A 14906-nucleotide genomic window follows, 5' to 3' on the forward strand; every position below is an offset into this window, starting at 1 on the left:
AATGGGGTAATTATCAGTTGGAATTTTGTAGGGTTTTTTTAATCTTTCTTCATTGAAGTAGTATTTAATAAAGGTTATAACAGATTTTTGGCTTGTTTAAGATAGCATTCCACTCATTTCTGGTCTTTGATTCATTCAAAAAATAAACAGAAAAACACAAAAGGCTTTAGACTCAAAATGAAAACTTGATAAGTATACAATTATACTACTAGTAAGTAGGGCTGGTAACTGCAATGAAATGAACATATATCCCATACAACTAAGTAAAGTGGTAAATTATAATAGACTTGTGACTAGAACCTTTTTTACTAGTCTAAACAATTCATTTTCTCTTGGTCAAAAATTAAGGTTAAATATATATAGTATTTTACACAAAGTAGAAATATACTTTTGGAAGTAGAAAGACTAAACTTATACAAATGGCTGTAGAATGATGAAAATTGTTTTACTCTTTGCATTTCTTCCTGGCCTTGGATACCTCAATAATAATAAATGTGAACAATTATTCCAGATGAAAATATCAGTCTTTAAGTATATCAAGTTTGTGTACCTACGTTTGTGTATTATTTCTTGTGTTTTTCCTCAGAAAATGTATGACAGTTTACAAGAATACACAATAAAATTTAAAGTATATAAATACATAATAAAAGTTAAAAAATAAGGTAGCAGAATTATTACTCTAAAAAAGAATTATCGGGCTTCCCTGGTGGCGCAGCGGTTGAGAGTCCGCCTGCCAATGCAGGGCACACGGGTTCATGTCCTGGTCTGGGAATATTCCACATGCAGCGGAGCGGCTGGGCCCGTGAGCCATGGCCGCTGAGCCTGCGCGTCCGGAGCCTGTGCTCCGCAACGGGAGAGGCCACAGCGGTGAGAGGCCCGCATACTGCTAAATAAATAAATAAATAAATAAATAAAATAAAGTAATAATTGTGAATTATATTTCCAAGTCTTTTGTGAGGTTTGATGTGGCCAAGTGACAAGTTCTGGATAGTGGAATGTTAGCAAAAAGAATTATCAAAGTGGGACAATCCTTAGGGATATACTATAATACCAATAGCAGAGAAGTTTTTTCAAGATTCCAAAGCTTTGCTTTATATTAAGATAGTGATTTAAATCTGACAAAACTTAAAATTCAAGCTGAGGGTGCCTGCAGGATAGGAATGGAATGGAGAAAAAAAGAAAATTGTCTGGCTACCTTTAAAAATGAGATCATATGAGGCTGTAGGCAAGCCTCCTCCGATCAAAGGCCTGAGGGCTATAATTAAAAATTTTCTTAAACCCAGGGAGGATCCCCAAAAGTGTTGTAAATAGCGTACCAAAATGGGAAGCCACTGGTCTAAGCTAACCGTACCTGATAGAAATTTTGGGGGAGGCGTTCTCCCCTAAGCTAAATGAGGAAAGTAAAACATTCCAACATAGGTTAATAGGTATAATAACGGTCCTTCAGTATCATTGAGGTAGCCACGCATTTATTTAAAAAAAGAAAAAAAAACCCAAAACTATCCTTGTTTTACAAATCTGGTCTCTACAGGATCAGAGGTATGGCTCCAAAAATAATCCAAAGCCCACCAATCCTTTTATCACTCCCCAAAGCTTCCCTATTTATTTTAAGAGACTTGTAAGTATTTAAGGAGAAACAGAGTCATCCTAGGAGGAACTTGCCTGTGCCTTTGAGGTGCAAATATCCGACCTGGTTTTCTCCAGGAACCCTAATCTCTGTCATCTTTTTAAAATGCAGATTTTGAAAAAGGGGGTAAATTGGAACTTGTCAGGGACAAATAAAAATCTTAAGCATCTTTTCCATAAATACTATTAACAAGGGTGTAGCCATCTAGACAAGTGAGTTTGATTTGTTACATCTGCCAGAAACCCTATTTTAATCCAACCTCTTTTGCAGACTGATGGGTATTACATTGCTGTACCTGGCTCATGGCTGAAATTCTGGAATGGGAACAATGAGGCCTCTGTGTTTGTGTGTTCGTTTGTATCTATGTGTGTCATAGATGTATGGTATTGCCAAAAAGTAATTAGTAAAAGAGCTCTATTTCACTGACTTAAAGGAAATTAGCGCTTATATACTCAGAAATAGAAAATAATCTGGCCAGAATGAATTCCACCTGGTGGCGCAGTGGTTATGAACCCGTCTGCCAAGGCAGGGAACACAAGTTTGAGCCCTGGTCTGGGAAGATCCCACATGCCGAGGAGCAACTAAGCCCATGCACCGCAACTACTGAGCCTGTGCTCTAGAGCCCACGAGCCACAACTACTGAAGCCCGCGCGCCTACAGCCTGTGCTCTGCAACAAGAAAAGCCACCGCAATGAGAAGCCCGTGCACTGCAACAAAGAGTAGCCCCAGTAGTACTGGAAAATATTCAGTACTAAACTGATATCTGGTATTGAAGGTGGCTTAAGCTTGTTGGCTTGGTTAATATAGACACGTCTTTAGAGTCATCAATGTTAAGTATAATATTGTACAATATTTCTGTTGTACTTAGGTTTACTAGACTTTATTATATCTATTGCAAATTTGTCAGTAAGAAAAGTAATCCAATGTGGAAAAATTTTTAAGCAAAGTTAGATATGTGTCTTCAGTAAAAGAAGGCATGAGGATGAAAAAATACTGGAGTTACGCACGATCGGGATTTTCTACGCATGATCGGGATTTTCTAAGATTGGATTGAATTTAGGTGGGTAAATGGATTTTGCTGGGAGTAAGCTAAGACTTGGATTTGGTTTCTCTTTCCATTAAAAGAACAAGGTTTTCTTTACCTTTTTTAAAAAAAAAAAATTATTTATTTATTTATTTATTTTGGGTTGCATTGGGTCTTCATTGCTGCACGTGGGCTTTCTCCAGTTGCACTGAGCCGGGGCTACTTTTTGTTGTGGTGCACAGGCTTCTCTTGCTGTGGAGCATGGGCTCTAGGCACACGGGCTCAGTAGTTGCGGCTTAGTTGCTCCGCAGCATGTGGGATCTTCCCAGACCAGGGCATTGGACCCATGTCCCCTGCATTGGCAGGCAGATTCTCAACAACTGAGCCACCAGGGAAGTCCCGAGAACAAGGTTTTCTTGGAATACTGTTTTTTTATATAAATTTATTTAGTTTATGTATTTATTTTTGGCTGCATTGGGTCTTCATTGCTGCACGTGGGCTTTCTCTAGTTGCAGCGAGCAGGGGCTAGTCGCTGTTGCAGTGCGCGGGCTTCTCATTGTGGTGGCTTCTCTTGTTGCAGGGCACAGGCTCTGGGTGTGTGGGCTTTAGTAATTGCGGTGTGTGGACTCAGTAGTTGTGGCTCGTGGGCTCTAGAGCGCAGGCTCAGTAGTTGTGGCGCGTGAGCTTAGTTGCTCCACGGCATGTGGGATCTTCCCATACCAGGGCTCAAACTCGTGCCCCCTGCATTGGCAGATGGATTCTTAACCACTGTGCCACCAGGGAAGTCCCTGGAATGCCGTTTCTGATAACATATTGTGTGACTTTCTTTGCCTTTAAATGATCTGGGGCTTCCCTGGTGGCGCAGTGGTTGAGAGTCCGCCTGCCGATGCAGGGGATACGGGTTTGTGCCCCGGTCCGAGAAGATCCCACATGCCGCGGAGCGGCTGGGCCCGTGAGCCATGGCTGCTGAGCCTGCGCGTCCAGAGCCTGTGCTCCGCAAAGGGAGAGGCCACAACAGTGAGAGGCCCGCGTACTGCAAAAAAAAAAAAAATTTAAAAAAAAAAAAAAGATCTGTATTTGCTTTTGAGATCTCTTGTAACTTTGGTTAACAAATAAGTATTGTCTCACAGTGACCAATGACCTTATTTGATCAAGTGTTGAAACTTTTTGAGAAACTTCCCAAATATCAAATTTTAATCAAAGTTCTTTTGACTTACAGCTAACATTGGAATGCTTTGGAGGGCCCCTGAGGCATCTCAGAGAGAAATATTTAACCAGTATTATTTGGTATGTTAAATTACATAGAGAGCATTATCACATGAGTGATTAACCTACTTAAGATATACTGTATAGATGAATGTTATTAACACAGACATTCTAAAAATTATATAGTTTCTGGAATTTGGATATGTCCTGGTATAATGCTACAGTTCTAGTTGTCATCGTAAAATGTTGTCTGTCACTTCTTTATGGATTACACTGTAATCAGATGTTTAACCATGCCTTTTAAGTCTTGTCATTTATAGACAGTTATTGTTGTACTCGATGCTGTTACAAAAGTACTTCCTCTTCAAGAAGATTGGGTCATTTGTAGAGACGTGGATGAATCTAGAGACTGTCATACAGAGTGAAGTAAGTCAGAAAGAGAAAAACAAATACCGTATATTAACACATATATGTGGAACCTAGAAAAATGGTACAGAGGAACCGGTTTGCAGGATAGAAATTGAGACACAGATGTAGAGAACAAACGTATGGACACCAAGGGGTGAAAGTGGTGGTGTGTGTGTGTGTGTGTGTGTGTGTGTGTGTGTGTGTGTGTGAGAGAGATGAATTGGGAGATTGGGATTGACATATATACACTGATGTGTATAAAATGGATGACTAATAAGAACCTGCTGTATGAAAAAATAAATTAAATACAATTCAAAAATTCAAAAAAAAAAAAGAAGATTCACAGGAAGGCTACAGAAGTAGTTACAACACTCCCACATAAGATGACTGCAAGGATTCCAATCCATACCAACTCAAAACAAGAAGCTGTCCTGCCCTCTGGGGTCTCTAGATCAGGCATCCAGAAATTTTTACTCCCTGACAGGCAGGGTTGACGCCCCTGCTCAGCCCTGAAGCAGCTACAGAAGACCATCACCCCTCTGCTTCCCATAAGATTATGGGAGTAAAATCTCTGAGCGCGGAATGAGACAGGAAGAGGGCAGGGCACGACCTTTAAAAAGAATGACATAGCTGAAGGACAGGACATAAACTCATTAGAACCAAATAGGTCCAAGGTGGTGGATGAGTTGACTTCCACTGTAACACATCAGCAAGCTAAATGACACACCCACAGGCGCCATGACAGTTCCTAGGCTGACCATAAAGGTCAAAAAGTGGGCCATGGCCCAATTCCTGGAAATCCTCACCCCTCCCCCCAAACAGCTAGAATACTCCTCCCACTCATTAGCCTACGAAATTACCCACCCCTATAAAAGCTGACAACCCCCATACCCTGGTGCCTTTCACCTTCTGAGATGGCCCACACTGTCTATGGAGTGTGTATCTCCCTGAATAAACCTTCTTTCTCTTAAAAAAAAAAAATTCCAAAGCTGTGCTTTATGTTAAGATAGTGATTTAAATCTGACAGAACTTAAAATTCCTGTGATCTAGTACTGATTACATCTCTATGAAATCCCATCAGACTCCACTAATTGTTCTAATGGTATCAAAATTAAAAGATTATATTCTGGGACACACAATCTTTCAAATCAAATTATTTCCACATATTACTTCCTATATAAATTTTTTACAACAATTAAACCAAAATGTGATTTGTCATTTTAACCATCTCAAACGCTATTTTAAATACATTAGTACTTTAAGGAAACATTAAGATATTTCTATTTCTGTATCTATCCAAAGGCTCTTTCTGACATTGTACTACTATTAGTCTCAATTATGAACCTAACAAAGCACAACTCAACTTCTTTATTAGATAAGAATTAATGGTAATAATCTATATTAAATACAGCATACTGGCATTCATCAACTAGCATGCCAACTGGGAGACTACAACTTTCAACTTTTCTGGATGCATTAAAAACTTGATATTCTAACTCAGAACAAATTTTTAATTAAGTCAACTCAAGATAGAGCAATCAAGACCTGCTTTACTATTATCCTAAGTTAAACTGCCTCCCTATAGTATTCCTTCTAAAGGAACAGCAAACAAGTCGTGTTTTGAGCTACAATTCCTTTTGTCATTACTGACTGTATCAATACTAAAGACCAAATCCTGGCTGGCCAGAGACAAAGTGTCCTGGCATGAAAAGATGAGCCCTTAGGAATTAGAATTGGGAGAACTCAAGATTCAAGTATGTAGTTAGTAGATATTGAAGCAAAATTAATGTATAAAGGGAAGTCATGAAGCAGTATCATATCCATGAAGCAAGCCCATGTTATGAGAAAGCTGTAATTATTTGTAAACCACAATAGAAAAAGAGATAAAGACTAGAGAGAATGATTGATTGAACCAGTAGTGAGATGCCAGCTGAGGAGATACATAGGTGATTCATGTTTATAGCTAAGCACTAGAGAGAAGAGTCAAAATTTTTTTGCTGTTGAGGTCCCTAACCTGGCATCTACTCCTATTGGGGTCCGACGATGGGGAAGCGGGCTGCGGATGGGTCTCCCGTTGGACAAACTCGGGTCACTTAGGGATGCGTCTCTAAGGGGACAGGGTGCCAGTGACTCAAGCCCGTATTTCTAGCTCCTACGCCTCAGTAAGGTTCTCCCCTTCCCTTCCCTCAACCTCTGCCGCCAACTCCGTCAGGAAAACAGGAACCGCCTCGTTGTCCCGCCACCAGGCCTTTTACAAAGTCCCTCAATATCTGACTTCTCTCAGCGGTCCCCTCGGGTCTTGGAGGATAACGACAAGCTCTTTCCTTACCTCTCCCAAATCATCCTCTCCAGAAAGGGAGAGCGGAGAGGATGGGTGTCTGGTTGCGTTAGCATCCCGCAGCTGCCACGCCCACCGCCCGCTCCGCCCCTTCCCGCTCCCGGCTCTCCCCTCACCCCCCTGAGGCTCGGGCTCCCGCGCGGGTGAGAAGCTGAAACAGAAGGCGGAGGAGGGCGCGCATGCGCGCCGCGGGTGGAGCCACGGGGCAAAGAACCGGAAACTTAGAGACAAAGTTCCGAGCCCCGCCCCCCGCTCTGCCGACCCGCCGCTCAGTCGTCCCGTAGTCTGGCTCTGCTGACCCACCACCGATCCACCGACGGATTGCCCATCTGCCCAGCTCTCGCGTGCGCCATGTCTGGTTCCTCCAGCGTCGCCGCTATGAAGAAAGTGGTTCAACAACTCCGGCTGGAGGCCGGGCTCAACCGCGTGAAGGTGAGTGGGGGCGGGCGGATGAGGGGGAGGGGAGGGCGGGGGGGATCCGGCAGGCGAGCTGGCGCGGCGGGCGAGGCTCGCGTCCGGCTCTCGCCACCCCGAGGGAGGACGCGCTCTCGGCGGCGGCGGCGGCGGCGGCGGCGATCTCGGCGGCCAGCTTTAGAAAAGTAGCGGCGCGGGTCGGCGCTGTGGTTTGGGGGGTAGGTTAGTGCGCCCTTCCGCCCCAAGACTTTCCAAGGCGGGCTGGCCCTGGCTTGAACAGCGGCTTTCCGCATTCCGGTCCTCCTCCTCGTCTCCCTCCCTCCGTAGTGACTCCGCGGCAGTGCTCGCCAACAGCTGTTCCTCCGCGCGCAGTCCGCACCCTTCCCGGCCTCTCGACCAGCTCCTCTGTTTTTTGTCACCCGACGGGGTTTTATCCGACTTTTGATTCAGAAGTATTTTTTCTTTGCATTTCAGAACTTTCCCAAATCCACTCCCTTTAGTAGAAGAGTCTTACTTCCAGTTCCTCTCATTCACCGAACACACACTTGAAAACGAATTCTTGCATAACTTTAACTGTAGGTTAAAGAAGCCTGTTTTGGAAACGTTCGCAATGTCTAAGGTTACCACTGGTGCCCTGTACAACCTCGTACAAAGCGTGCATTTCGTATCTGTTTGGCACCGTTTGCTGTGTTGTGACTTTGCGTATATCTACTGGTCCGCGCGTACCCGAAAAAGTAATTAGGGTGGACCAGTGTTGTTTATTTTGGCATCTGGTTAGCATTGATCTTGTCCTGGGGTATTTACTTTGGGGAAAAGGCCTTTTGTGTGTGGTGATACGACAACCTGACGTTCAAGTGCTATTTCGAGTTTCCTGATTTTTTAAATCCTGCGTGGATTGGCTTCTTGTGCAGGTCAGTGTACATGTGAAACACTTGTAATTAAAAAAGAAACAGAGAAAGAAAAAGCCAGTTTCCAAGATAATTTGATTCTGTACTCATTAGGCTAGTTTTTACTTCCCCCTGAAATGTTTTGTGGAGTAAGATGGTCTCCTATTTACCCATTTCCTTAAGTAGAAATGTCAAGGACCTAGTTTACTCAGCTGTGGTCATCTCGGGAGGGAAGGGAAATTCCCATCAGTCTTGGGGTGGGATTCTCCTCTCTTCCTGTCCTTTAAGTGTTATAAACTCCATTGCTGTCTCGAATCCATTTCTCTAATCTCCAGATTCTTACCTCATCCCAGTGATTTATGGTTAGTCTTGGCTGGATTTAACTTTGAAATCACTATCTTATCATTCAGGCCTGTTTTTTATCATAGATTGGAGTAGCCCGGGAAAGAAGAACATGGGGGGAGGGGGAAAATGCTGGTTGAAAGCAGAAAGTGTTAAGTAGGGGTATTTAGCCCTAATCTCCAAAGAAAATGAGTTGAAGTCCTCAGGCTCAAATACTCTGAGAGGGCTTTACCATGAAAACTCTAGCCCCTCCAATAACTCCCCAGCATGATGCCTTCCTCCTATTAGGAGGGTTTTGGTCGGAATCATTAAACGCACAAGTGATTTGGTTTTAGAAATCTCAATTTGTCTGATGCCAGGGCTGTGTGTAGCAAGGAGAGGAGGCATCATACCTTGGGACTTTAAATGTGGTTAGTTCGATTTCATTTTGTGCTCTGTTTTACCCTTGACTCTATGCTAGATGCTTTTGTAGTGATATTTTACTTTTGAATTACCACAGCTTTATTTTTTTAAAACTTTATGTTTGAGTAGTTGATAGAAATTATCACAAATGCTTGACAGACTCTCCCACTGTTGGGTAACCATACATTTAACCAGGGCACTTTTGAGAGTGAAAGAGGGCGCTGATTATTATGCCAGGATTATAGGGTTTCAGCCTCCTGGATGGTGATTATTACAGTGCCATACGAGCTAGAAGCTTGTTAAGTGTTTTAAGCCTTTGTGTCCATTTTCCCCACTGATTGGAATTCTCACTGATCATTTTCTCACTGATGGTCACTTGGCTGGATCTCTTGTCACTGAGATCTCCATTTAAATGTCACCTCCTCAAAGACACTTTCTCTTAGGTCCTGATCTAAAAAAACCACTCTTTTTCTGCAGAGTACCTTGTCTCTTTTCATCTGAACTGTTAGCTCCATAACAGCAGGGATCTGGCTGTTCTTACATATTCACAGTGCCTAAAATTATATTTGGCACATAGAGGTGACGAGAAGTTTGTGAAAGGGAGTTAAGCCGGAGCCTACCTACACTTTAGGCAGATAATTAACACATTCTTTACTGCTGTTTAATGTGAATGAATGAAACCATGTTATAAAGACAGTGAAAAATTATATCACCATTCCCCCACTGTAGCTGCACCTTTTAGGGGAGCAGGGTACCCATTTGTTACAGTACTTGGTACCAGGTATTTATAAACTGTTTACTCACACAGTTGCTAAATAAATTTATGGAACTCATTACCCTGGATTGGTATATAAGCCAAACATATAAATTAGATTCCAAGAAGAGTTTAGATTCACCTCATGATGATGGATCCTTTTATCAGGTTAATGTCTGGGGTACAGCTATCATGTGCAGAAATTCTTTGTAGAGAGCATTTGTGATGCCCTAAGCTCCCTTTCAAAGGCTAAATATTACCCACCCAGACTGGACACCTGTTCTCACCCTCTTTAAGGGAAGTTAAAACAATAAAATAAATGATTATCTTCTCCATCTTCTTAAACATCAGTTCAAGAGTTAGGATATTGTATGTATTTGAGGCATCCTTTATTCATTCATGTTATATATCTGAACTATTCAGTTTATTGTTTTGGTGTCCTGTATCACACCTTACCAGAATATATACAAATAGTAGATGTTTAAGTGATACATGATATAAAGTTATTTTAACTATGCCACAGAAGTTCCTTAACTCCTGTTTAAATGGCTTTGCATACATATATGAAAATTATTAAATCACACTTAAAGCATACACAGTTTCTTAAAGGCAGGCTGCTTGGTAAAGTTGTTAAAATAAACTGAAGTTTGCTAATCAGCCTTTCAGTCACATGACACTGAGCAGAAACTGTCACTGTCCAGTTTTGTAACATTAAACAGCTGATGGTACATATACCAAAACAATAAACTGAATGGTTCAGATTTTGAACATGATCTTCACTCAGAGTAGCATTTTCCCATTTCCCATACTGCTTTCAAGATAGAGTGATAGTTTACTAGCATTTTAACACTTTTTAACCTATAATATCCTGTGTTCTGCTTTTAATAAAAGACAAGATGTTGAGTACCCTCAAGGTTACACTAGAACAACCTATTTATTAATAAACTAGCAGGATGTGCTATGCTTTACAAATAAACAGAATTGTACTGTTCGTACTTACTTACATGCAGTGTTTTAAGTATAAAAGCTCAGTATATGACTATTGAGCTTCAATTAGTATATATCTTTTTTGAGTTAAGAGAAGTGTTTATTGGCAGGTATTTTTGAAGAAAGATTTGAGAAAAACTTCATTAATACATTGTTACCACCTCCCACCCACTTCCCCCACCCTTTGTTATATACAGGTTTCCCAGGCAGCTGCAGATTTGAAACAATTCTGTCTGCAGAATGCTCAACATGACCCCCTGCTGACTGGAGTATCTTCAAGTACAAATCCCTTCAGACCTCAGAAAGTCTGTTCCTTTTTGTAGTAAAATGAATCTTTGCAAGGTAAGTTTCCTTAAATTAAAACAACAAAGCCCCACACAGGAATAACTAGTCAAGTCTCTTTCTTTGAAGCACTTATAAGTTGAGCAAAATCATCCCATACACTTTTGTTTGGCACTTAGAGTTTCCAGTCTTTGTTTTGTGAGGATTGATGAAATTTGCTGATTTAGTAGTCATAAAGACTAGTTTCTATTTTACCATAGAGGGTTAAGTAGAGGATTTAATAACCATAAAGAGGATATAGGAGTTACTAGAAACTTTCACTGCTGTGACAAGTCATGTTACCTTTTATAGCATTGGCCTAATGGTGTATTCTGGTGTCCCCAAATACTAGTTTAGTTTTATTTTTGTGTATCTAGCAAATATTTAGACATTGGACTGCCCTGGCTGGTCCAGTGGTTAAGACTCTATGCTTCCAACGCAGGGGGGCATGGGTTTGATCCCTGCTCTGGAAACTAAGATCCCACATGCTGTGCGGCCAAAAAAAAGGGGGGGGGGATAAATCAGTAAATAACAGCACATTATTAAAAAAAAAAATATTTAGACATTAAAAAAAATCTGCAGTGTTCATGGTGGTGGTTTTTGAAGTACTATCAACTGATTTGGATTAATGATGATCTAATAGAACAGCATAGAAAATAATTGGGAGTTGTGAATGCAAGAGAAACTGAAGAGATAGCTGAATAAACTGACATGGTGTTGGTATTTGGACTGGGGAACAACAGGTTTTAATTTTATTGTTGTTAGGTAAAGATAAAATGAGAGAAATGAAGTGTATATATGTTCATGGTGGCAGACAGTGGATTGGTTTTCAGAGGATTAAGAAGCTAAATTTTGGGCTGTTTTAAAGCATACTTTTATATATTAACCTGTAACTTACAGAACAAATGTCAGTGTATGCAAAAACATATGTTAATCCAAAAGAGATGTGACAAGAAAACATGATGTGGATAATTGAAAATGTAATCCAAGGGTACTACCTTCATAAATCCATAGGACTTTTGTCAGAGCATTTATTCATATTGCCCAACGAGAAGCAAACTTAAATAGTGCTTCAAAAAAAAAAAAGACTGTGTATGGCACATACCATCTACAGACATTCTGACTCCTCAACGTGCAGGAAGCTGCTTCCTAAAATACCATGTTACATAGTTGTGCCCTCCCTAATTAAACTTTGTAGACTTGGGAGTGTCCAGGAAGTTTGTGTAAGTACATGTTTCCAGTAAATACAATGATTGGTTGAATTGGTTAAGATTTTCGAAACACAGGAAAAAAAAAAAACCCGCCTCTGAGTTCAAGGGAAGTAATTCTTTTTAACAGTCTAGCACCTTCATATTTAACAGCTTAAAAGTAGTTTGCTCCTGGCAGTATTAATTATTCATGGCAGTTTTCGTATTTTTACGGTTCCTCTTGTATTCTCTTCACAAAGTGTTTATTTTCATTTAAAATACTGTTAAGCCTGGCTTCTTAACTGGCTGTTAATAGTTTCATTTCATAGGAGTCTGCAGACAAGTGTTTAATGAGTTGCTCAAGGTTAAAATATGGTTGGGATAAGAATCCAGATTACAAAGTAAAATAATGGCTGTTAATTCTGGCAGTATAATAAACCCTTACCTTTGTGGATATTATGATTTGAAACACTTTTGGCTAGGAAAAGAATATTTGGATGTAAAAGCATTTCTTCTCAAACTTGAAAGTAGGTCTGGGATATGTTGGTTTTCCTAGGCACACTGGGTGGCAAGGATGCAAACAGTCTGTATTTAAGTCTTTATACTCATAGCTTTTAAAAATATATATATATATTTATATAATTTTTTTAAAAGCATAGATAATTTAGCAACAGATAGTACAAGGTATTAAAATAGAAGTTACCATGATCCACATACCTAGAAATAACCACCGTTAACAGATACTTCCTTTTAAGAGGAAAAACAATCATTGAAAAATAGTGATCATAGTATGCACAGTTTTTTTCTACACTTGAATTTTCTTATTTCATTTAATATTCTTTGTAAGTTCCCTGGTGGTCTAGAGGTTAGGATTTGGTGCTCTCATTTAATAGTTCTTGTAAATGAGATTTTCTGTGGTTGTACTATAACTTAAATTATACTTCATCGAATATTGAGGTTTCCAAATTTGAGGATACACTGAGGCGAAGATCTTGGTACCGTACCTATACGTATACTTTACCCATTTCTTTGAGATAAATTCCCAGAAGTAAAAATGAGGAATGACATTTAAAATGTAATAACCTTGAAAACTGCCAAATTAAACTTTGCTATTCCACCTGGAGCTTAGGAGTACTTTTTTGCTGAGCCCTTGCCAAACAGATCTCAGATTCTTTGCTACTTTCTTCTGCCTATCTCATTTTTGTAATTTGCACTGATTAACTGAGGCTAAACAGTTTTTTTCACCACTGATTTTGTTTATGCTTCTTGAACATTTTTGTAATGAAGTAACAAATTTTAAAATAAGTGTAAAAAACCAGGTGTCTACTCTCCTGAATTTTTACCTTTTTTTTTTTGGTTGCACTGTGTGGCTTGTGGGATCTTAGTTTCCAGATCAGGGATTGAACCCTGGCCCTTGGCAGTGAAAGCGCTAAGTCCTAACCACTGGACTGCCAGGGAATTCCCAACTTTCAAGAAATAAAAGATACTTTTCCTACCTTTCCATATAGATGACTTATCCTGAAGTTGTTATGCCCGTTTTTACTTTTTATATGTATTTATTGTTTTATAATTTTAAAACATAGCTATTATTTGTTTTTGTTTTTTTATTTGTTTGTTTTTGCGGTACGCGGGCCTCTCACTGTTGCAGCCTCTCCCGTTGTGGAGCGCAGGCTCTGGACGCGCAGGCTCAGTGGCCATGGCTCACGGGCCCAGCCGCTCCGCGGCATGTGGGATCTTCCCGGATCGGGGCATGAACCCGTGTCCCCTGCATCGGCAGGTGGACTCTCAACCACTGCGCCACCAGGGAAGCCCCATAGCTATTATTTTTAAGGAACAACTATTACTGCATACTTTTGAGATTTGTGTTAATCCATAGATTGTTTAGTCATTTTAATTGCTGTATAGTATTGTCATGTGTATGAACCTTAGTTTATTTATCCATTGCCTTATTGAGTTGCATTTAAGCTACTTCCAGTCCTCTGCTGTTAAACCATTACTATAGTCGATATCCATGTACACATTTCTCTTTGTATATAGGTTTATGTGGGTAAATAGAAGGGATTGCATCTTGCTCTCCTTGATACTATTGCTCACTTCCTAGAGGTGTTCAGATTTTTCTCAACTTCAGAGATTTTTATATTAACCTTTTTAAAAATTAGGATCCAGAGTGTATTTTGGCAATGATATTGGCAACTCAAACTTTAAGTCTGTTTATTTCTAAACCCTAAGTTATATATACTTCAGAGTGGTTATAAATCATAAGTTATAAATACTTGAGAGTGGTTAAGAGAAAGTTACATTTTACAACACAGGCATTTTCTATGCTGTTTCTCATTTTATCCCCTAGAAACCCTGTGATTTTTTTTTTCTTTTTTAAACAGGCTTAGTTTAATTGAAAGCATTTTATAAGCTGACATTCAGATGAATGCCTTAAATGTAATGTAAGATGTACTGCTATTCAGAAAAAAAGCTATTGTTCTTATGATACTTTACCGTAATTCACTAGTTTTTTTTGTTTTTTTCATTTCAGGTTTTTTAACCACTTTTCATAAACCGGTGACTATTCAAAGGAAAGCTAAATCTGAAGCCTGTACAAAAGCCTGTCTCTATAACATGTGCCATACTATACAAACTTCTACTTTTGTCAGTCTACCTCTCTGAATATTCATGAATTTCTGTTTCACAAGGGTAATTATTTTATATACACTGGTGGTGGCATACAATAAAATACTTAGTATAAAAGTTTTTGGATTAATTACTGGTATTAAATATACTATGTACAATATTAATTTGTTTTGAACACCTAAAAAAAAAATGACAATTTTCCCATCATCTTTAAGGGGTTAAGATTTTTAGTGTTTGTTCCAGCAACTCATCTCACATAAGTTTATGCCATACATTTGCAAGACTGCTAGAGAATTAAAGGTATGTTGCAAATTTATTCTTTTAAGGTCAGGAGGAGGCTGCTAATAATACTAGTTTTTATTCATGAGTTATTTAAAGGGTTAA

At 39.8% G+C, this 14906-nt stretch overlaps 1 protein-coding gene across 1 annotated transcript; it reads left to right on the forward strand.

Annotated features, from left to right (window-relative positions):
- The first annotated feature begins 6847 nt into the window (after nt 1-6847).
- On the forward strand, nt 6848-14729 carry GNG5 (G protein subunit gamma 5). Its single transcript, XM_059047615.2, has 3 exons — nt 6848-7035; nt 10587-10731; nt 14428-14729. The coding sequence occupies exons 1-2, from the start codon at nt 6955-6957 to the stop codon at nt 10710-10712; spliced, it is 207 nt and encodes a 68-aa protein (XP_058903598.1). The 5' UTR covers nt 6848-6954; the 3' UTR covers nt 10713-10731; nt 14428-14729.
- The last annotated feature ends 177 nt before the right edge of the window (nt 14730-14906 follow it).

This window comes from Kogia breviceps, chromosome 1 (assembly GCF_026419965.1).
Source record: "Kogia breviceps isolate mKogBre1 chromosome 1, mKogBre1 haplotype 1, whole genome shotgun sequence".
NCBI lineage: Eukaryota > Metazoa > Chordata > Mammalia > Artiodactyla > Physeteridae > Kogia > Kogia breviceps.

Coding starts and splice junctions, on each gene's coding strand:
- GNG5 (XM_059047615.2), top strand. CDS start 6,955: ATGTCTGGTTCCTCCAGCGTCGCCGCTATGAAGAAAGTGGTTCAACAA. Junction 7,036..10,586: donor CCGGGCTCAACCGCGTGAAG/GTGAGTGGGGGC, acceptor TGTTATATACAG/GTTTCCCAGGCAGCTGCAGA.